We start from the raw sequence: 23,215 nt of genomic DNA on the forward strand, positions 1-23,215 counted from the left end.
CCTGCTTTACGTTTTGTCCCGAATTGCTGGGCATGAAGGATCACAACGTGAATATGCCGCTTAGAATCGTAATCAATGAGAATCAAACCTGGCAAAAAAATTGTTTCGACTTCTTTGCAAAAGGGGTTTTCTTCTATATTTGTCCCGTAGCGCGTTAACTCTGAAAAACTCTGAACAAGTGATTTTGAATTTACATGTGTTTCATGGAAAGAAATGCTTTGCTTTTTCTTTGGACATCAAGGATCTATACAATTCATTGCAAGAGAATGTGTTGTTGAATAGGGTACGCAGATTTCTTGAAGATAATTTGGTGCGTTTTCAATCGAAAGTTGGTATATCTGTCACTGAATTTTTGCGTTTACTAGAACTTTATCTGAAATCAACTGCCATAACCCTTTCAGCCCCGACTTTTCTCTGATGGTCATATATATTTTTTTATTGTCTGAATTGCGATTAGGACCTTGTAAGAACATATCAGAATCATGCAGAAATCAAGCAGGTGAGCAGTACGTGTTTTATTTTGCTGGTGTCAACTGCAACCATCAGGTGTTGGTGGATAAATTTTGGATCAAATCCAGGTTACTTCCTGTGGTACTTGACAAAACAGTTCTTAGTCTTGCTCAAGCACAGGTGCACTTTGCACTTCGAGCACTTGAACCGGGATCGTCCAACACAAGCAAATTCCTTGCGCCGTTGTTCTCGGCCACCGTCGTGTTCAGGCTAGTGCCCGACTGCGTCAAATCTGACATCATCACAGTGTGCAGCGACACGAGGATTTCGGCTTTCCAAAGGAGAAGGGACAGGTGACAATGACGGCCTCCCCCTTTTTCTTGCAAAATTCTGGTCGATGTGAGCAAGGGCATCTGCAAGTTGCAAGGTGAATGAAAGAAGGTGAAATTGCTTTGAGACTGGCACACCAAGTTTCGTTGCGTCACATCGATACTCCATCCAACTGTTTATGGCAGCCAAGTTCATGAAGTGAAACATCATGCGCAGCGTCCATTTCCTCGACCTGATGAATGAACGATACAATTCGATAAGAAAGTCTGCTTTGTCAACACCACCCGTTGACAGGTTATACTGAGCAATGACTGCTGGCCTCTGTATCCCAGTGTAGGCTTTTTCCTTTTTGTTCCGCCGACGTACTACGTCCTGTGGCTCATCTGCTAGGAAGTTCGAAACAATCGTAACAGGACGGTTACTCAGCCACCTTGTCAGTGGCGTAGCCACGGGAGTGCTAGGGGGGGCTCGACCCCCCCCCCCCTACCTGCCACAGGCCGACCCACGCAAATCGTGCAAATCCGAGGAGAAAAAAAAGTTCATCCAGTTACCGGCGTCAATCTGATTGATTGATTGATTTGTAAAAGAAAAAAATGGAGATGTTAGACCCGAGCCACTCGGGACGCGCTCCACTCCAGGACGCGTTATTGATGCAGGATGCATCCAGGATGCACTCCACTGGATGCACAGGATGCACTGCATCCAGGATGCATTCCAGGACGCGTTATTCAGAAAAGGAAGGGAAACTACACAAATCTATATACTTTGAAACGGAATGGATGAAAATATCACCACAAAACTTTGCACCAAAAGCAACAATGTAGGAGAGTCCACGTGCGAAATCTCAATGCACAAAAAACAAAAACGCGTCACAAAGTGTCAGAGTGGTCCGTCGAGACGAGGAATTGCACAAGGGCGCGCATGGCAGGTATGCGCTGATTTCCGGGCCAGCACCCGAGAACCTTTTCAGTGCAGTATGGCTAATTATCCAGGCGGGCCAGCGATGACACAAGGGTACAACGGTATGCACTGTACCTCGGGCAGTCTTGGAGTATGTGATCCACGTCCTCAACTACATCACACAGACCGCAGTTGGGAGACGAAACCTTGCCGAGCTTAAACAAAAGTCGGCCACTGTACGGCACGTTGAGGCGAAGCCTGCAGATGAGCGACGTGATGGGTCGAGGAAGCGCTGACGGCATATAAAAACTGAGATCTGGGTCTACCTTGCGCAGTAACGACATAGAAGGGAGACCTCTTCGCCAGTGTTCACTGCACAGACGTCCCATAAGGGTACCAATTGCTTGGTCGCTTCGAGTGGCTTCGGAGTGGCGAATGGCTTCGAGTCCGCTTGGGTGAAATACGTAAGGTGCGTCGGTACACCACATGAGCCCGTCTCGCAAGTAGGTCGGCAGCCTTATTCCCAGGGACGCCACAGTGACCTGGGATCCACTGCAAGGTGATGTTATGTCCCTGTGTGACAGCACACGGATACTCCCTGAGGAGGTCACACACCAGTGGAGCGAGGGAGCTCGAGCCCATGGTGCAGTGCAAAGCTTGGAGGGCGGCTTTGGAGTCACTGTATGTGGTCAACGCCTCCTCTATAAATGAATGCCTGTCAGATCGCGCGCTTACCAATGGAACGGAACGAGCCCTGGCGAAGGCTCGGTTTCCGTCGTGCGACGAGAGATGGCCGTAGTCCCCTCGACTATACTCGGGACAGGACCACCGGTCTCTGTACTTGTTTCGCTCGCTCCCGGCTCCTTTTAGTGCTCTTCCGTTTGTGTAAACTGCAGAATGATTGAAGAACGAACAGTTTTATCGTTTAATTATGTGCAAACTGTGCGTAAGTGTTTTGTTAGGCCCTGACATGAATGACTTGCATGAGAGCAGGTTTGACCCGAGCACCCGGGATGTACGCTAAAATCTCACTTCCAAATTTCTCAATACGAGAAAGGCGATGAAAGATAAAAACTGCGTCACGGTACCTGCAGGTACTGCCATCATGTCCACTTTCCTGCTGTCACACTGTCCTCGTGCCTCACTGTACCGACTGTTCACTTTCGAAGATTGAAATGTACAAAACAAAAACAATAAAAAAGAACATTGTTCACTTTCAGAGGCAGGAGTTATAGAAAAACAAACAGAACAACACTGTTCACTTTCGGAGACTTGGAGAAGAAACAAACAAAAAGAACACTGTTCACATTCGAAGACTTATTGTGCAAACGCTGCTAAGAACTGAGTGAGAGAAAGCTCTAGAGTTTCAGTACTTTGCGTGACAGTGGCTTTCTTGCGAACATTTTCGCGATAGAATTTTTGTCAGTCACAGTTAATGCGTGGTTGCTAAGGAGAGGTTTTATAAAATTCCTGCACAGAAGACTCAACAATGTCCTTCTGTGCTCGCTATCTCCATTTTCGCACAGAAGTACGGGGGCATCCATCAGCACCTCGACAGCGTGTCTTACACTGGACTCAAGTGGCTTAACCATACGCTTCCTGTGAAGGAGTACAATATCTAAGTAGCTTCTGAGGATTATAAGGACGGAAACAAGCTCTTTCGAAGGATACTTGAGACCTCCTCGATCCTGGTAGGCAATGAGTCCATCGACAGGTGTGTTTCCCTTCGGTTTTTCAACCAGGAGCAGCTTAGCTTTTCTGATATCACGCGAGCTAGGTACCCACCGATTAGAGCAATGCTGGCTACCTCTGGGTCCGGCAACCGCGGTTTTGGTGTCGTGCACAGTTCACGAAGTCTTTCTTTTGCCAGCGGTGGGGAAAACTCGGCGGCTGTGCTACCCCCGTTCTCAATGACCTGATTACTAATCGCTTGTGAACTGAGGAGTGACCCGGGGCAACTTAGGTTGCTGCGGTTTGATGATGTCACAATACCCGTCTTCAGCGTTTTTTCAATACTGCTGAGAACGCTCCTCATGTCCATGGCGTCGTTGCATCCTGCAGTTCTCCGGAGAAATCCGAAAAGCGCCTCGATTGGACGGCTTGAAAACTTTCGTGTGAGAACGAACATGAAATGTTTCTTGCTGAGGAGAAAGCGAATACACTGCACGCTTGATCTTGTTGTCAGCACCAAGGCGTGAAATGTCTCCTTGCTCAGGAAGGTGTCGGGATGGCTCTCGTTCCTCAGTTTTTGGACATAGTCGAGAAAGACTGTCTCCAGCCACTGCAGCCTGTCATCATGCACGTCATAGAAAGGTCTTGTATCCGGGTCGTTCTTGTGAATATGCTGCCGCGTGTTACTCACGTCCATAACAGTGAACCATTTGTGCATCATTGTCATGAACTCCACTGTCGGCCCAACTGATGCGAACTGCACGTCACATGTGTGACCAGCTTGGTCTTTCATGTATTACAGCGCCATTGTCACAGGAGGTGAAAAAACCTGTACAGCGTGCACTACGCTCATCTTCTCTATGTTTGAAGGATAAACGTGCTTGCGGGTGAGGAACCTTATGGGCTTTACGGTTGACCCTCGCTGCATCTTGTAGAGGTCCTTCAACCATGAAGATGAGATTTGTTTCTGGCCGCCCATATCCTTCGCAAGAAACTGGGACCTGACATTTTTGATAATGTGGCATTGGTCAAATGCCAAAAAAAGAAGTCTTGATGGGTCCACAGGGTGCGCGGCAAACGTCGTGGCTTGCCCATGGCACAATACGCCCATGGCGGCAACGTTGGTCTTGTGGTTGTCCGTAACCAACCTGACAATTTTGAACCCCAGCTGTTCTGTACTTTTTATGACGTATACGATGGCTTGCGCGAGATCCGGTGCTGTGCAGGCTTTGGTGAAGAAGTATGCAACCGGTATCTTGAAACGCTCAGCCATGCCACAGAGCAGGAAACAAAGCAATGAATTGGCCAGAGTGGTAGCATGTTCGGCTGGCGTGAGGTGGCCCAACTCCTTGCCCATGTTGACGTCCCCAATGAATGCATCTCGCTGTTTGTTATATTCTAACCTCTGCCTAATGTGCATCTCGTCGATAACGAGGCTGCAAACTTTGGACTGAGGCGCAGCTAGGCTCTGGAGCTCAATATCCAGCCTACAGCGAACGAGAGGACTAAAGCCAACCTCACCAGTCGATGTCCCGATGTATTTCTGCGAGGTGTTTCTGCACGGTAGTCGCAGCAACTCTTCACACCGAACGTACTCATAGGCCTTGGTGGAAAGATTCCTGAAGATCACACAGTACCTTACAGTGAGTTCTGACCATGTTGGCCTCTTCCTCTTGTAATTGACAACTTGGTCAAGAACAAATGTCGCTCTGATCGTGTTTTGCCGAGCATCCGTCACGACATCGAGGAAGGCATCAACACTGAAGTCGTCTTTGAGCTGGCGAAGCTCCTCCTGATGTTTCCTTAAAGACTCCTTCAGTCGCGATATTTGCTGTCGAAGAGATCGCTCCTTAGCCCTCCATTTACGTCGTTCAATAAAAGCGGTGAAATTTGCCTTTTCCGTCTGTGTCGAGAACGATCGCTTTGCGAACACTGGAGTACTCTTTAAGTGGTTCAAGTGGGAACAAGTACCTCGATCACTTCTTGCAAAACTGTCCGATGTGGGTTCTTGTTCCACAGGCTGTGCAGGGGTGAGGGCTGCCTCCTCCGTAATAAGTAATTCTTTGCCCACAGAAGAAACGTCGTCGGAAACCACAGAGTCCTCGACGGACGGCGTATCGCACACGTTCGTCCCAGTTGTCTTTCGCCTTTTGTGCGACTCTGCGCCCTTGCCGGTTGCCTCGTCAACGTAGGCAGTCATGGCGCGCTTACAGCTCTCTGGTTCTCGACGAACATGAGGAGTCTTGGGCGTCATGTACAGCGGGTAGCCTGGGAACACGCTGGGTATCGCTCCCTTCTTTAGTAAGCGCAGCCTTGTATTTTCCTTGAAGTCTGACACGACGAAGTGTTTACTGCAGACGACGGAGGAGTTGCACGTGGAACTTGGCTCCCAGTTCTTGCGGGCAATCAGCTTCAGCCACTTCTCACGTAGCTCGAGGTCTGCCGGAACCTCGTGGAAGGACACACCAGGGTCCCTCTTTCGTGTACTCGACGAGCACATGGGCACGCAGCAGCAGCGCATTGCAGATGGTAATTTTAACAAACCAATCGAGATAACAACGATGTACCCTTATTCGGGTCGAATAAGCACCATTTCTAATACCAGCACGAGTTATGGATCCAGTCGAACAATGGCTAGAAAAATATTCTGCGCGTGAGGAACCGAACGCGCCGCGCGCATACTTCCAATCAGACTTGTACGTATTTGGAGTGTTGTATTAAAATGCTGTATTTCAAATACAATTTGCGGTATTTTGGTACTCTACCCAATAATTTTTGTTATGTGTACTTGTACTCTATTTAAAATCCATGTTATGGTATTTTCTACTCAATACTCTAATTACATATTTTGGATCCGCCTCTCAAACTTTCTGTGTGTATGTGTGTGTGTGGGGGGGGGGGGGTATAGTTAAAAACCCGTGACGAAAACAGCAGGCACCCGATTTTTGCGTATCAGTGTTTTCCAACATAGTGTCCCCCTCCATTCCTTTCTACACAGCATGACAATTTCAGTCTCACACCTATCCTTCCCCAGTTTCGTTTCACAGTTATAGCTTACAGTAAATGCTTACTGTATTGACTTTCGACACTTACTGCTACAATGATTTATGAACAGGAATAAATGCTGACAGGTGCGACTGTTCACGACTTTAGCGCTTTTGACTCATGACTTTTGATATCTGATATCATCGCTGACGAAATATGTTCAACTTGCACGACACTAATTATGAGATTAAACATGCTTATAACCTCTGAAACAGCTCCAGCACGACCATAGACGTTACCAACAAACAACACTCATGTAGCGGCAGCGACTCTCTCTTCCTCACCAGGTGTGCACGAAATGGTGCACCATAGGCCATTCCCTGGATTCAGCATGTTCATTTTTTTAACTGCCAAAGTGGAGCGAAAAAGAATTCCTGTGAAGAATTCCTTAACGTGATCATCACGAGGATCGCAATTCAAACTGCGGCGAATTCGCGCGTTCTAAGGACACGGCAGTCAGCGCCAAGCGCGGCGAGCGCACGTGGAAGCGAGGGGGCAACGGGAGAGGGCCTGCAGCGGCGAAAGAAGCTCATCTGACAGGCATTCATTTATAGAGGAGGCGTTGATGTGGTCCAGTGAATCGGAGGTTGGCGGGACACAATGAAGCAAAACGTCATAAGATTGGAATGCAGCTCGGCCACAGCAGTCGACGTCGGGTGCGACAGCCTTGCGCTTCTTTCAATCGACAGCAAAGGAATTACGAATGCACTGGCAAAGCCGGTCCGTGTCGATGAGCCGTCAGTAAAGATTTTAATTCTGCCTTCATCGCGATGAAGCATGCTCAGACTGAGTTGGCGAAGAACAATTGTTGTAGCTGATTTTCTGGAAGTCAAGCCAGAGACATTGACGTGCACGGGTGGTGCCTGAAGGGCACATGGTGGGACTGCGGGTGGAGTCAGTTTTTTATGCTTGGGAATGAGGCTGCGGTGAGGTAAAACAGCTTCGCAGTAGCTGGATGCTGTTCGCCGAAGAATGTCCCGCACTAATGTGTGACGGTAATGGCGAGTGGAGAGCCTCATGTAGTAGCCCATGAGATTGTGCCGTCCGCATGAAGACCAGCGAAGGCTCCTTGGTTTCAGCCTTGACAGGGGCAGTTGGCGTTGATTTGTGGACACCAAGGCACTGTTTCATGCTCTTTGCAAGGACGAACAAGGTTCCCAACACTTGTTCGGACAAAGGTTATGCAACACTGAAAGATGATACATCAACATCTGTCGTATGAGGGACCGGTGTAGACCAAGCAATGCCCTTGTAGAAAGTCCCCAGCGGGCACCACAGAGGTATCGCAGGACATTCAGCCGAGACTCAGCTCTATCTCTCAGACAACGAACCTCCGCTCTCCAGGACAGACAGCGGTCAAGAACCACACGAAGAAACTTATGGGCGTCTATCTGAATGCTCTTGAAACTGAGTTTTTCGAGCTACTTCAAAACTCGTGAGGCAGCCTCGCTGTTCATATGTAAACGCATTACTAAACGTTCAAATATTCTGTAATTTCATCTCTCATCTCGCTGTGTGCACAAGGATGAGTGTGTGGGCGTACCCAGGATCAGCGGCGTGGGGGGGGGGGGGGTTGTATCGAGCCTCCCCCCCTACCTTGGAGGTCTGGCTACGCCACTGCACCTTGTCATGACAACACGGTCTTCCGACTGTACAACATCTATTGCTCCCCTTCCATCCTGTTTCATTTATTTTTCAATCTTCAAGGGACATCCCTGGAGATGGTTTAGGCGTATTGTTCCAGCAGCGCGGATTCCTCTGTCCAAGAGAGCTTCGAGGACAGGGACGGACGTGAAATAATTATCAAAGAAGAGTTTGTGGCCCACATGAGACTCTATTCTTTGTGCCATGTGCATAACAATCCCTCCTGTAGTGCCAAAAGCTTCGACGAGGTGTGAAGATGGTTTCCCTGGTACAGCAGGAAATCGTATGTCTTTCCACTGCTTCCGCACAGCATGAATATCTTTATGCCCCAGGGCTTTGGCTTTCCTGGCATATATTGCTTTATGGAAAGGTTCCCCTTGAAGGGTACCATTTCTTCATCGATGCACACGTCCTGGTCTACTTTCAGTTCAGAGCAACGGGTACGGAACGACTGAAGTATTGGACGAACTTTCCACAGTCTGTCTCTGTCGTCGTGCTCGCCATTGACATCAACAATGTGCAGGTTCGATCGAAGCTTCTCAAAGCGATTCCTTGACATTTGGATGTCGGATACCAGTTGGAACGACGTGGCAGGATTCCAGTAGAGCCGCAGCCTTGGAAACTGAACAACGCCCATTATAATGTGTAGTGATGCTGTCACTTTCATTATCTCCTCTGCCGTTGTGTTCAGTTCTACGCCTTCTCTGTACATGCAGTACATATTCGTCTTCTCAGCTAACTCCAAAAATATGCATGCATGTAGCGGCTGAAATAAGTGAACGGTGACTGTACTTCTGTGTTTTCGTCCGAGGATTCTTCATATGCGGGCAGATCCGGAGGTACCCACGGTGATCGGGACCACTTTGGCTTCCTCTTCTTCGAATTTTTCGAAGGAGGCGGCGTGGCGACTGCACTAGCCTCTGCGGCATCGTTATCACACTCGTCGTCGTCAGAATTTCCGCTATACTGGTAGTCATCGTCAGCTGTACTGTCACTGTCGGAAAGGTGGCGATGTCAGCAAACAGATGATCAGCTGCCTCGAGCGGCACGGGGCGTGACGCCGGTTTGCCGACCTTGTCGCACCGTAAAATCTCTTTGCATCCATTGGATGTAGTTCCGTAGCCGGGCTTATGGCTTTTTTAAACAAACGGAAGTAGACATCAAATAACGGATGATTTTACTAGAAAGATGAGAAAATTACGGATGAAATGAAACAAAAATCAACGTCGTGTAACGTACCAAACACACAAAAATTAAATTTTATCGCTCGTTTCTTGGAGGCAATCCGCCATCTTGGATGAGGACTTTCTGACCTAACCCGAGGCACAGTCTCGACGCCCGCACCGCCTAGTGCGTGCCTGGGGGGGCCCAGGCACGCCCAGACCCCCCAATCTGTAGAACCTAACTTGACCTAACCTCACTAAAGTGAGGTGATTTAGCCCCCTACCTTTCGCAAGATGACAAGTTCCGAATCCGTTAGGCTTAGCACCCCCGTGTTTCTCCAGCGCCACAAGTGCATCAGATGGGGTTGTTCAGATGCATATAAAATAACTTCTAGACCACAAATTCCTGTAATTCTTGTTTTTTTTTATATTCGCTATATGGTCTTCTCTCACTTGAGTGCATTATTTCTCTTCTGGACACTCCGGCTAATTAGAAAAAGCCATAAGCCCATCTACGGAACTACACCCCATCCACTGAATCTGCCATGAATGAAAAGAATACAGCGTTTGTATTATAAAACGAAATAAAATCATGTAGAATGCATGACAAGCGAATTCGTGCATCTTTACCACGTAGACCTCGTGGCGTCAATTGCCACCACGCACGAAATCACGTGTATGGGACACCAAATACACTATTTTGCCCTGTAATTCAGTCAAGGGGCCCTTGAAGAGTTGTCAAATGCCGAAATAATTTCCAAAACGCGAAATGTACGCGGAACTGTGCACACAGATACAACGAACATAGCTCACCATACGAATAGTCGTCCTGCTTGGCTGCCATCTTTTATCGTACTATTTTCATTCCTGAACAAGAGGTGGCGCGACCGAAAAACGGTCCCAGTGAAACAGGAGGTGTTGAAGAATGTTTCCAACTTGCTTTTACAGAGCTGAGCGTCAAAATGGCATTTCAAGAAGAAAATAGTTTGAATGGTGTCAATTGACACCGCCAGGGTCGAAAGGCAAATTTACAGAAAAAAAATTGGTATCTGTATTGGTTCGAGTATCGTGCCTGTCCTTTCTGAGATTTACCTAATTGACAGCGCTGTATTATCCTTTTTTATCCTCTCTGTCTTCAAAGGATGTCGTTGTAAGCAAGTTTGTAGATGGTCTGGTTTTCGTTTCCACCAATGAGAGTGTTATTGATCAATGTAAGAATGTAGTTGTATCCGCGGCCCCGGAGCTTGTATTCACTATTGAGTTCCCCACTGCTGGCTGCTTCAGTTTCTTGATATCGGGCTTTTGTTACAACCTGCCCTTTGTTGGTCTTACGGCAAATCTCAAGCTAAACCCATTTTGCCAACTTCAAGTTGCCATTCTAAAACTGAAAAAACGGGGTTGGTCACAGGTATGCAGTAAAAAAATCTTGTTGTCATCATATCCTTCCCTCTGCGGAAAGTCAGCTTCTCCGTTTGAATGATGCTGGTTACCCCGATCACTTGTTACTTGGTGCTTTAAATGTTTTGTTGAACACCTTTCTTCCTGGTTCGCCTGGAACCAAGCCCTGTGTCTCCAAACGTGTGGTTTTACCTTACTTCCACAAGCTGTCTCACAACTTGTTGGCCGTTGCGAAGAAATTTCAAGTCAACCTTGTTTTCAAGAATAACTTCCGTCTTGACCGCCTCATGCCTTTCGCCAAACCTGAAGTTACTTGCAAGAATCATCGGAACAAATTTGTCCCCTGTTCATCAAACGTTGTTTATCAGATCCCCCTAGCTTGTGGTTCCTGTTATATTGGCCAGACAAAACGTTGCTTAAAGGTACTATAAAGCAGTCGAGGTGGAACCTCATGTTTCGTGTGCCCTGAATTGTGTACGTCCTCAGGAGTAAAATGCCGCAAAAATTTCTCACATAGACCTTATAGCTCCCGAAAAAATCCAAATTTAAATCTACTGGCAACGCTGTGGCGAAGCAGACCGACGAAACGCCAACTCCGCCAAGTACGGCGGCGAAAATGTCTCAAGTACACAACTATGGGCCGAACAGAGCGACGTACGATGCTGAAACAAGGCCCAGGTATAGACGTTTAGCTACTGAGTGCAAGATTGGGCTTGTATTTATGTTCTTTCACACAAATTACATTTTATCAAAAGCTATTTGCAAATCCCAACAGGAAAGCCATCTGTTTATCGGTCTCCTTGTTTACAGGGTTGCTTGACAAATTGAGGACTTCTTCCCACCAGGCGTCGCCCCGACATTCTTGACTGCGTTTTTATTTACCAATTAAAAATACTTAGAGCAAACTCGTGCGCATATTACTTGTTGTGCTGAACCTTTGAATCTAGCACTCTCACGTCATGCTGATTGCATCGGTCCGACCTCGACTGCTTTATAGTACCTTTAAATGATCGCTTGAGAGAGCATTCATTAAAAGTAAAAAATAAAGCTTCAAACTCCGAAATTGCAAAGCATTTGGAAGAATGCTCAGATTGCTTCCCTCTATGGGATGAAACAAAAAGGCTTCCGAAGTGGACCCTCACAAAAGGTTTTTGAGAAAGACCCTTAGCATAACATCTTGTGGGAACTGTGTCACCAATCCATCCGTAGTCCTCGGTCCGGCCTTGAACAGACTGCTCTTTCTCCCGAACTGACCCCTTTTTTGTCCTCATCTGGTTGTTTCTCTTCCCCCTGTTTGTGTATATACGAGGATGGTTCCATAAGTTTCCAACTTTTAATAGTCATAGAGACGAAACAAGTGTATCACTTTTCGACATAGTCACCCTTAACTTCGATGCACTTTTGACACCTTTCAACCAGCATTCTTATACCCTTGAAAAAACAGTCCGAAGTTTTGTCCGCAAAATGCTGGAAAACTGCCTCTTGCACCTCACTATGGTTTTGAAATATCCGTCCTCTGAGATCCCTCTTCAAGTTTGAGAACAGAAAGTAGTCACTCGGTGCCAAGCCTGCACTGTAGGGTGGGTGGTGGATTTCTTCGAAGCCACACTCCTTCAGTGCAGCCTTGGCAACAGAAGCCGTGTGGACAGGGGCATCGTCCTGGAGCAAGCGGACACCTCGACTCAACCTGTCGCACCTCTTTTCCTTGATGGCGTCTCGCAGTCGGTGCAGTAGTGAAGCATAATAAGTCGCATTCACCGTGGTGTTCCTCTCTTTGAAGTCGATGAGGAGGATCTCCTGACAATCCCAAAATATTGTTGCCATGATCTTCTTTGTGGATTGTGTGACCTTGGCTTTTCTTGGGGGTGCTTCTCCTGGTTTGCGCCATTCCATCGACTCCTTTTTCGAAAGGGGATCATAGTAGAGCACCATAGTCTCATCCCCTGTGACAACTGACTTTTTTCTTCTTCGTTCTCTTGACAGAGCTCCAAAAACTGGCACAGACGACGCGCTGTTGCTTTTGAACTGACGAGAGAAGTCGTGGCACCCATCTCGCACTGACCTTTTTCAGGTGAAGGCCCTCGCCGATGATGCGAAAAACAGTTGTTTTGGAAAGCCCCAGCCTTTCTGAGATTTCCTTGACCTTCAGACGCCTGTCGCTCAGCATTTCCTCCTAGACAAGACACAAATTTTCTTGTGTCACCACTTCCACTGGACGACCATCGCGTGGATCATCTTCAATGGACTCTCGCCCCAGTCGAAACTGCTTAGCCCAGTCTTTTACCGTTGTGTACGGCGGAGAGGCTTCCCTGTACACGTTGTCCAGTCGCGCTTTAATTTCTTCAGGCGAAAGTCCCTCTTTTGTCAAGGATTTTATCACAGCGCGGTACTCGATTTTTTCCATTTTAACTGAAGAGTGCACCCTGGCTGTTTGCAATGCCGCTCTCCAACCGACAAAAGCATGGAGAGGGTTTAGGGTGGTTCTCCGGCCCTCCAACAGATGGCGCCACGCGTCCTTAATCGCATTTTCAAATTCGCGCGCATTTTCTACCTCGGGCCGGAAACTTATGGAACCACCCTCGTATTTCTTGTATGTGAAGCAAAATTTTCAGCTGTGTTTGAGACTTCGTGTTTGTGTCTGTCCCTTCATGTTCCCTAGTCTCGGGGTTTTACATCATGCATGGTCCAGACAGCTCAGTTTCTTCTTGTTTTGGTTTCGTCACAGATTGTCTTTTCCCAGTCTTCAGCCAAGCAAATTTTCCATACTGCCGGAAGACGCAATCTGTCATGCATGCGACAGCTCGGCGGATGGAATAGCACTGTGGATGACCTGGCGTGGTGGATTGAGTGACACGGTAGGTGTTTCAGCCCAGCAGATTATCACCTGAAAATGGATGAGGCAGCGTGATGGATGGAATAGCACGATGGATGACTTGATTCGATAGATAACACGGCGCGAAATTGGATATCTTAACACGGTGGATAAGGTGGCCACAAGCGGAATCGTCCGCTTAGGCTTCGTTTCCACACGCATACTTACTCACTCCTTTTTCAGCTCACCATTTGCTGATTCATGTCCAGCTCATTCATCACATTGAGCATGAGCGAACATGACTGAGCGTGCACATGAATGGGTTTTGCCGATATACCGTGTAGTACACATAGGTGGGGTTGTCGACGAACTTTCCCTTTTTCTTTTTTTTTTTGTAAGGATTCTTGAGATACCGGCGACGAGCTGAGCAGTTAGTGGCTCATTTGTACACGCTCGTTAATTAAATACGATTCCGAACTTCAAACTTGTACTTCAGGCGCTTTCGGATCCTCTCGTTTACGTATCAGGACATTCGGCGAAACGTATTCCAGGGAAAGCCTGCTTCCACACTAAGTGATCTTTTCGAGTAACTAATTCCCAGTAACTAATTGGTAATTGGAACAACTAAACGGATATTCAGCCGGGGAATTTGTGTGAAACACCCGGCATACCTGACGGATACCACGGGGATTTGTGCTGCGGTATCGGCATCAGCCCCTTGAAGCGCGTGTCGCGTGCTGTCTACCGACATCCGTTCCCCTCCCTATTTGTAGATCTTTTGTGGCTAGCGCTACCTCGCTGTGCAAGCGTTGTTTTACACTCCACGGTGGCAACATGGCTGTTTGTGAAATGTCTTCAGCAACGGTAAGCTTCATACAATCCTTGCCCTGTCACGCAGTCTAACACAGTAAGATAACCCCCTTCAGAAACGCCGTGGGCTTCCATCCTTATGCAGCATCGTCACGCGACGTTTTCTCGACGGAAAAACGGCGAGCGCACAGATAACTTATCGCTCGACTCGAGAAACCAAAACCCCCAGACGAGTTTCGCTAATGGTTGCGTTACGTAGGCGCCCCGGAGCGCGAGTGTTTCAGACTCCACTCACTTAACGCGACACAACTGCTACTCGCGCTCCCGGGTGTGCGAGACTCCGAGCCGCTCCCCGCGCACCCGTTTTGAAATGGGGGCTTTGAAGCAAACAAGTGCCCGGGAGCTTGAGATTTTCCGTGACGTACTTCCTGTTGAGCGCCGTCAGGACAACTTTCGAAGTGTGGGCTCAGAAGCAAAATACGGACTTTCTGTGTTACCCAACGCACAGATTTCAGAAAGTGTAGCATTTTTATAACTAATCCTTTTTGTACAAGAGAGTACTGATGTTCTGAGGCTGGAACAACATAGAAAGGACAAACACATATAAAACCTCAAATAACCGTTTCAGTGACTTTCATCTTTCATCGATCCTTTTTGTATTAGTGTACAACTTCCACACGGATATATGCGGTTACTCGCGGGCAACGCGGTGCTTTAATGCAGACGTCCTCACGCCATGCAGTCATCTTCACAGTAAACAGCTCCTATGGCGTCTGTTACAAATTCATATATTTTCCATTTCATTCGCTGCTACAAGGAAAAGTCTTCACAACCGAGGTCGTCTCTTCCAACGTTGCTGTGTGTTCAAACTAAGACAGAGTGTCCTCCCTCTGTGTACGGCATGAGCAGACAGCAGGAAGCGGCATCAGCGAGCGAGCAGTGTTGCTTTTCGCTGTTTAGTGGCCGCTCTGAGTGTCTCATGCTCCCGATTTGAGTGTGCCAAAAGAAGGACACCTAGTTAACGCAACCAATTTGTGCAGTGAGCAGAAATTTCGAGCAAAGCGGCGAACAAAGGAAGTCACGCGTCCCTCTTCACCAATCGGGTGCCTGTCGTAAAGTAGTCGCAAGCACAGCTGCGCGTCGAGAGCGAGAGGAAACAAAAATATCAGCAAGCAAGTCGTGTGCCCTGCTGTTGCGTTTTGTGTTTATTAGCTTCTTCAGACAACAATATTAATACACTAATACGTTCTATATCAACTCTTACGTATCCGTCGCGCATGTTACTGTAGTAGTGGATCGTTACAAAGAACGCCGCCAGGGTATCCGGCGACAGGCACCGCGCCGCACTATCAGAAAATTTCTGAAGGACGTGTTGGTGATCGTCGTTGGCATCTCATCAGGTTGACGCTACGATCGCTCAGCGCTCCGGTCTTCCGTCGAGAAAACTCGTACGTGGGTTCCCAGTTAGCCTTTGTGCTGTATTGTCAGATATTCCTCAACACACGCAAACGCATATGGTTGTGAAGTAGAAAGCAAAGCTGGTGCACATTACTCCCCATGTAAAAAAAAGAGAGTTGAAAACTAAAGCAAATTTTCAAGGAGCGAGATCGCTCTGCGCAGTCATCAAGTGTGTATCACGATGTATTGTATGTATCGCGAGATAGACGTTTACAGAGCATCAAATACTGATATACCGGGGGGGGGGATGTAGGGGGAAGGTGCGGTCAGCCTGCTCTGAAACCGGTGGCGAGGGGGGGGAGTGATGTAGGGGGAAGGTGCGGTCAGCCTGCTCTGAAGTGGCGGCTCGGTGCACCCAGGGGATGGAGAAGGGGGAGGGTGAAATAGGGAGGGGAGAGATGATGGTGGCACAGGAGAGGGAGGGGCGTGCTAACCCTCTTGCTCTGGGATTTAGGTAGTCCAAGAGGACTACCCACCACAGAAAACATGCGAGCATCCCTCAGAAGTCTTAATTGGGAAGCTCTCTGTACCACGGTAACCGCCTGGATTATTGGCGAAGTTACCGCATCCAAAAAAAAAAAAACGGTGGCGACTTGACAAACTGTGGAGCAGCCTTCGTCTTGTTCGCAACCGTAAGGGTGAGGACATCTAGATTCAGCATTCCAACAATACAGATATCAAGTAGCCATAAAATAACCATGTGGATTCAGATAGTATTCTACTGATGTGTGTGTTTCTTAATTAAATATTCGTTTAATTTAGCTGATACAGTCTCAAGAAAAAATAATAATGATGTGATACAGCACGTTGCGGAGGTAAAGGTATAAAAACCCATAAAAATATGAATAAACAGAAGGTGATCTATTCGATGGTACCGGATATAAACACATTGTGATGAGGTATAAATATGGTACGTTAGCCCTCCTTTATACCTCTTTCATGCCCTTGAGAAGGGTTGGACGTATAAATAGGGAATTTGTACCTCTTCTATACCCCCCAAAGGTATATATCTGAATCAGAAGGTATAAAAGAGGTATAAGAGCACATTATTATACCTTATTTATACCTTTTTTTCTAACAGTGAGGAGCTCCTTGCTGTCAATCTTCAGAAAGTATCTGAACTATAAACTTAGCACAGGCAAACGAAACTTTCGTTCTAATACATTCGAACTGTCTTCTTCATTTTCGCTAGGAGCTAAACCCACCAGATGCTACGAGGAGGTCTAGACACCTTGCGCGCGGCTACACGGCCCTGAAGCTCTGCGCAGTATTAGTATCCGGAATTTTAGTTACAGTATGGTTTTACCGCGAAGGAACACAGTCATTGCTGCATAACAACAAATCAAGTCAAGGTGATGCAGCTTCTGTGGCAAGAACCCTTGGAAGAGATGAACAAATTCTGGTACCTGGAAGGTTGCTGTCGCGTCAGAGAGACGTGGGATTGGGAACCAAAGACGAGGGTAGCGAACAAGACAATGGTGCCCGAGGAGACAAGTATTATGGTGCCAAGGGAAGCAAGTTGCGCAGTTCAGTCCAAGAGGAAGTGCTCAAAGACAGTGAGTTGCACAAAGATAAGTCTTTGAGTAAAATTCTACAGAAGGCAGAGAATCCCAGAACGCTCCACTCAAACGACATTGCTTATGACGAGGGAATCGCACCAGAAATGGATAAGGGAGGCAGAGCCAAAAGCAAAGCGTCCCATCAGGATGAGATGATGGTGATGAAGGCACGCAAGATCAGAGTCGGTGCAAGCAAAACTGGTTACAAGTTACCGGGTAGCAAACAGGGTATGAGTAAAATGATAGTACAAGGCGATGACAGCGAAGCCTACACGCATGATTATGGCAAAGTGGAAGAATCAAGTCGGCAAGGGTCAGTCAGCTTCAGCGAGAGGGAAGAAAGCAAAATAGGAAAAACGTTCGTCCTGAATGAAACCTACGGAGCCAAGGACACAAGCATAAACGAAACAGCGAAAGCGCACAACGCAATCGCATGCACCGGTGTCATGGAAAATGTCGTGGACTGCGCTAAACATCAAAGACAACAGCCGGGGACAGGTGATCGAGATAAGCAGGACAGCGGTAGTGATTCATTAGACGAGAGCCTCCCAACAGAGCACGACACAATCAGCAAAGAAATGCACAGAAATCCTGACAACTCTCAGCCTGACCTGTATGGAAGGCCACACGCGCGGAGCATGGAAGAGAGAGTCGGCCAACCTTCTGGAAGTAAAACAATATGCGACACTGATGACTGCCATTACATGCGTTGGCTAGTGAACCTTTCGGTCGACAAAGCAAAGGACCCATGCGATAACTTTTACGAATACGTTTGCAGTGGCGCCAACAAGGAGTTTGAGAAGCAATTTCAAGACGCCGAAGGAGGCATGTTAAGTGTGATGCAGTTCAATATGACTATGCAGATATTTAAGGCGCTGTTTGGTACACAACCGTCCGATCATAATCAAACCGGATTCGAAAAAGTGGTCCAGGTATTCCAGTCATGTAGGAACGTAGATTCCACGACTCCAAGTTTAGACCAATTGGAACGAAACGCGACCCTGGAGTTCTTGAGGAAGCATGGCATGCTACTAACGGAGGAATTGAATTTCGACCCACTCGATCAGCAGATTGAGTTTACGTTTTATTCTCTAACGGTCTTCTTCACGATGTTCCCGGTTCCTGTAACATTTACGAAGACTGTGAATATCCTGATGCAGCAGGAAAACGACTTCATCTCGCTTCGAACGGAGCCGATGCAGTCAGCGGGAAGTAGAAGGTTAAATTACGAAAGGGTCATGGCATTTGTGTACGACACCCGTGCGATCAACGAAACAACTATGCATTCCTACCTATCTTCCGAAGACCAGGTGTTGGCGGTTGCCAATATGAATTACAACGAGCAGTTGCGTTTGATCGGGATGTCGTACCTTGGCTTGGTATATGGCGACCAAAAACTTTCAACTAAGTGGAACGATGGTCTGAGGAAATACACGCGATCGCGCCTTCCAGGAAATTGGACTCTTCAGACCTCGGTCGCAAATATTCAGCTATTCCATAATTTATTTGGCAGTAAGGCATTGATAAGTAGAGAAACCTTGCAAAAATTCATCGCCTGGAGAACAAATCTTTTCTTGTACAATAGCTCAGGCCATGTGATCACAACGACTATGGTTAAGTGCTTCGAGGATGTCCTTAAACAATTTCCATTTGCTGCGCCCTCCGGAGCAATTTTTTCAACTATTTCGAGGGAGAGAACGGTCGCTGTCACGTCATTGGTGCAAACAATACAGGAGGAAGTAGAAACACAATTAAGCACGTCCTCGTGGCTTGACGTACAGACTCGGAAACGCGCCGTTGATAAGATATCGAAATTGACACGCATTGTGGGTTACCCATTGGGCCTATGGAACGACGAAGCGATCAATGCGTACATGAACAACATCCCGGATCTCGGAGGCCCTTACATAGCCGACATGATTGTCTCCTCAATGGCACTCTCAATGGTAATGTGGGATAAAATACTGGAAGGGAACTCGTACGATGCGGTGCTGAGTATATATCTTTCAGTTTCAATGCCAATCTACAGTGCGAATGCGGAATATACGGCAGTATTCAATAGCATTTTTATTACTCCTACTATTATGTCGCGACCCGCATTCATTTATGGAGGACCGCCAGAAGTGAACTTCGGAGCACTGGGTTTCGTTATTACTCATGAATTGATGCACGGTTTCGATGTTACGGGAAGGCTGTTCGACGGTCTGGGTGAGCTCAACGACTGGTTCACGGACATGAGTAGAAAAGCGTACGAGGAAAGGGAAATTTGTCACGCCAGGAGCATAGAGAATTCTCCCAAAGCAAGGCACTTCGTGGATTACCCTGGCGAATACCTTGCGGACACCATGGGTACCGATTCTCTCCTAAAGGCGTACAAGAAGGCATCCTTGAACTCGACAGTTACGCTAGGGGACGTCAAGGGGCTGACTAGCGATCAGCTGTTCTACGTATCCCGGTGCTTGGTCTGGTGCGGAAAAATCTTTCCTGACACCACCCATCCCCCACTTGATGAGAGGTGCAATGTTCCTCTAATGAACTCCGACCACTTTAGTGACACATTCAGGTGTCCCAAGGGAGCTCCAATGAATTCGCCAATAAAATGTCGCTTTTGGTAGATCTTTCCGGGAGCTTGTTTCAATTAACTTACAGGCGGATAAAATGTGGTGTTCGAAAAAAAAGGGGGTAGGCAAGGAAGGGGTGGAGGTAAAAATGACTCTTCGATCGGAAAGCTCTTCGCGAGCTGTGAAATTCTTCAGGGTTTGGATGCTGTGCGGTGGCCTGAGCAAGAACTTTGCGCTCGGAACTTCATTTTAACTCACATGCAGGGGTCGGGGCGGAGCTGAACCTGTATTTTTCCCCGTGCCGGAACCGAACCAAATCTTTTTCGTTCTGTCTTATTTATTTTGCGACCTTGAAAACAGAATCGCACCGCAAGACTGCTCAGGGTAGTAGTTCTTTCTTTCCTTCCTTCCTTCCTTCATTCTTCTTTTCTTCTTCCTGTCTTCCTTCTTTCTTTCTTTTGTTCCTGTTAAATAAGATAAACGAGGCGGTGGACTATTATCGATCTCATCTTTCCAACAACGCTATGAGCCCCCAATCTTTCTCTGGTCGCTTTATTTCTGTAGTGACTATCTTGTCGTGCCAAAATAGGTGAGTATCTGCACTTTTTGCAATTGAACCTCTGTATGCAATAAGGGGATAAGTCGAAAAATCCCAAAATGAGAAAAGGGGCCTGATATGATTATCCGTCCCATTGACACACATGCATTTCCCGTTTTTTTACCATGCTGTAGCGGGCCAACAAGTTGCAATAAGGTCATAAGTTTTCATTGGCAGGTGCATACTGGTATGTAGATTTCATTGCAATAAAAATAGTAAAAAGAGGATAAGTCGACTTATCCCCTTATTGCATACAGAGGTTCAATTAGGGACCAAATTTTTCCGCGCTAGTAAAGCCGTTCGTCTCCTGGTTTCACATAGAAAGATGATGCGCGCCCAGTCGATTGACAGCAGTACGGTGCCACCAAAAGTTTAATGAAAGAAACCACCCAAAAAGTAGTCTTCTTTCGTCATTAGCCAGCATTAAAAACATACGCACAAAAACGGCCTGGGAGTCTCGTCAAAGTCCTTCTGTAGCAACATGTGTGGCATCATGTTCAGTAAAGGGGGGAAGAAGAAAGAGTCTTCTGTCGGCATTATCTAAACATACGCACAAAAACGGCACGGCATGGCATCTCATCAAATTACTTTCGTAACAACACGTGTCGCATGACGCAGTGAAGACAAAAAGGGGGCATGAAACAGAGAGAAAAAAAAAACGCAGAGGGAAACAGTCCATAATGACGCATTGTCCCGCGAAACGACAAAGAAACAAAAACTGGGTATACCTCTCACCGCCCGTGTCCCGGTCCACAGCGCATCGCACACGAATCGCATGAAATGCTCAATAAAAGAGAAGGCACACACACACACGCCAAAGAACGCCCTACTATCACCCAAACACGGGCGCAACGGTTCCGCTGACGTCTTATCAAGATGACTCTAACAATGCGTGTTGCATATATTTAATAAAACAAACAAACGCAGGCATCGCTGAAACGTTTATTAAAAGCAAAAACAAGCGAATACACGAGCCGTCAAAATCCATCAATTCATTCCACGAAAACAGAAAAAGAAAAAAGAGACAGAAATGGGATCATGACTCAGTACTTATCGCCGACCATTTTCGCGGTCCCAAGGAACGGGCGTCCCTAGGTTCACAGATTGAGCAGCGCCATCTCACGGGCCAATTCAGGGCTGTGGTGGATGGAACGACCCAATGGATGTAGCATCGCCAAAAGCACGTCTCCGTCTACGTTCGAACCTCTGCCCCCAGATGGCACTCAGCCGACACCGTCCACGCGTCCTCCCATTGGCGCGCTCCAGGTGGGCGGGATAGCGCGAGGGAGAGGGAAAAGCTCAGGCCAGCTCTCTAGAGAATAGTCAAGATTTGATGATGACCTATTACGATGGACTGAACTACTGACTGTTGGGTTGACGACAGGAGAGCTCCGATTGTGGCTGGCGGAAGCTCACTATGGATTGGAAGGATCACTTGGGAGGACTGAGGGCGAACCATAGAACAAAGGCACTCGGACGCCAAATGTCCCTTTTTTTTTCATTTGTAGCACATAGCGGTGGATATATCTTGTCCTCTACGAAACGCTGGGGCCCCGCATAGGTCAGAAATCGCCTTGCATTTCGCTTCCTGTTCAGCTGTAGGCAAGGTAGAGATACGCTGGCGACAAGCAAGCAGAGAGTTCGTGTTGCCATTCGTAAGAGATGCAAGAGTATGACCAGGGGTGATAGACGAAGACATCCCAAGCAAGCAATGTCAGATGGCCGACGGTTGGCAAAAAGTCGGATGCCAACTGTCCAACGACTCTTTGGCCAACCAGCGTTGGCGCAACTTTGCGTAGTAGTAGGCAGGACGAAAGGTTGGTTGCAAGCTGGCCAAAGTGTTTGGGACAAGGTTGGTGACCAAAGAGTGATATATTGCCTACGCCTGTTTGTTCTCTCCCACCTCAGTATACCCCACTTCACCCAGAAACCGCATGCACCTGGCACAAGCGTATGCTTGGCTTGCTCGACTGCATATCTTACGCATTGTTTTTGAACACATATTGTAGTCGCCATTTGTCAGTCGTGGGCTGTAGCGCAGGTAAAACATTTATGGACCAAGTGGGAAAAAAATGTCACCTACAAAAATACCTAGTCAAAAAAAATGAATGGGTCCAGTTGGAAAATTCCCAATTGGTACCAACTGGTCGTGCTCAATTGGTTCCAGTTGTGTTTTCGGCTACCCATTGGTCTCATCCAATTGGATCCAACTGGCGCCCCCATTGCAATTGACTGGCATACCAACATTTACCAATTGAAAACATACTGGCCTCCCAGCTCGATCCAATGGGTTCTAGCCAACCGAACCATTTGGACCAGTTGCCACCAACTGGCCTCCCAGCTCGATCCAATGGGTTCTAGCCAATCGAACCGTTTGGACCAGTTGGTGCCAACTGGCCTCCTTGGTGATGCACAACTATCGATGAAAACTATCGATAGTGTGAAAACACTATCGATAGTCGGCTATCGATAGTACTATCGATAGTTTTACGATTTGTGACCATCTATAGTACAATTGATAGTTCTACTACATGCGACTATAGATAGTACTATCGATAGTTTTACGACATGTGACTATTGATAGTACTATCGATCGCTTTACTACATGCGATCGTCGATAGTACTATCGATAGTTTCACGACATTTGACTATCAGTAGTTGGCGATCAATACTTAACTATCGATAGTTTTAGGACATTTGACTATCGGTAGATACAGACAGTTTAGCGACGCTTCACTTTGTTCGGTTATAGGTTTATTTCCCGTAATACACGAAACACTTGGTTTCTGGCGCCAGGAGCGAACCACCACCGACTG

The 23,215-nt window shown here is 47.3% G+C and overlaps 1 protein-coding gene and 1 long non-coding RNA gene across 2 annotated transcripts; one reads left to right on the top strand and one right to left on the bottom strand.

The window, feature by feature from the left end:
* Window positions 1-500: 500 nt before the first annotated feature.
* LOC135383316 (uncharacterized) lies at window positions 501-10,046 on the bottom strand. Its single transcript, XR_010419805.1, has 2 exons — window positions 10,017-10,046; window positions 501-863 (listed from the first exon to the last, which is right to left on the bottom strand). It is a non-coding gene; the product is annotated as an uncharacterized LOC135383316 (long non-coding RNA).
* A 4,083-nt stretch (window positions 10,047-14,129) lies between these two features.
* LOC135383317 (neprilysin-1-like) lies at window positions 14,130-19,858 on the top strand. Its single transcript, XM_064612830.1, has 2 exons — window positions 14,130-14,277; window positions 16,874-19,858. The coding sequence occupies exons 1-2, from the start codon at window positions 14,248-14,250 to the stop codon at window positions 19,853-19,855; spliced, it is 3,012 nt and encodes a 1,003-aa protein (XP_064468900.1). The 5' UTR covers window positions 14,130-14,247; the 3' UTR covers window positions 19,856-19,858.
* Window positions 19,859-23,215: the final 3,357 nt, after the last annotated feature.

This window comes from Ornithodoros turicata, chromosome 2, assembly GCF_037126465.1.
Source record: "Ornithodoros turicata isolate Travis chromosome 2, ASM3712646v1, whole genome shotgun sequence".
NCBI lineage: Eukaryota > Metazoa > Arthropoda > Arachnida > Ixodida > Argasidae > Ornithodoros > Ornithodoros turicata.

Bases quoted from the DNA above. Each gene is read 5' to 3' on its own strand.
- LOC135383317 (XM_064612830.1), top strand. From the start codon at position 14,248: ATGGCTGTTTGTGAAATGTCTTCAGCAACG. The intron at 14,278-16,873 runs GTAAGCTTCATA...CATTTTCGCTAG, and splicing joins GTGAAATGTCTTCAGCAACG to GAGCTAAACCCACCAGATGC.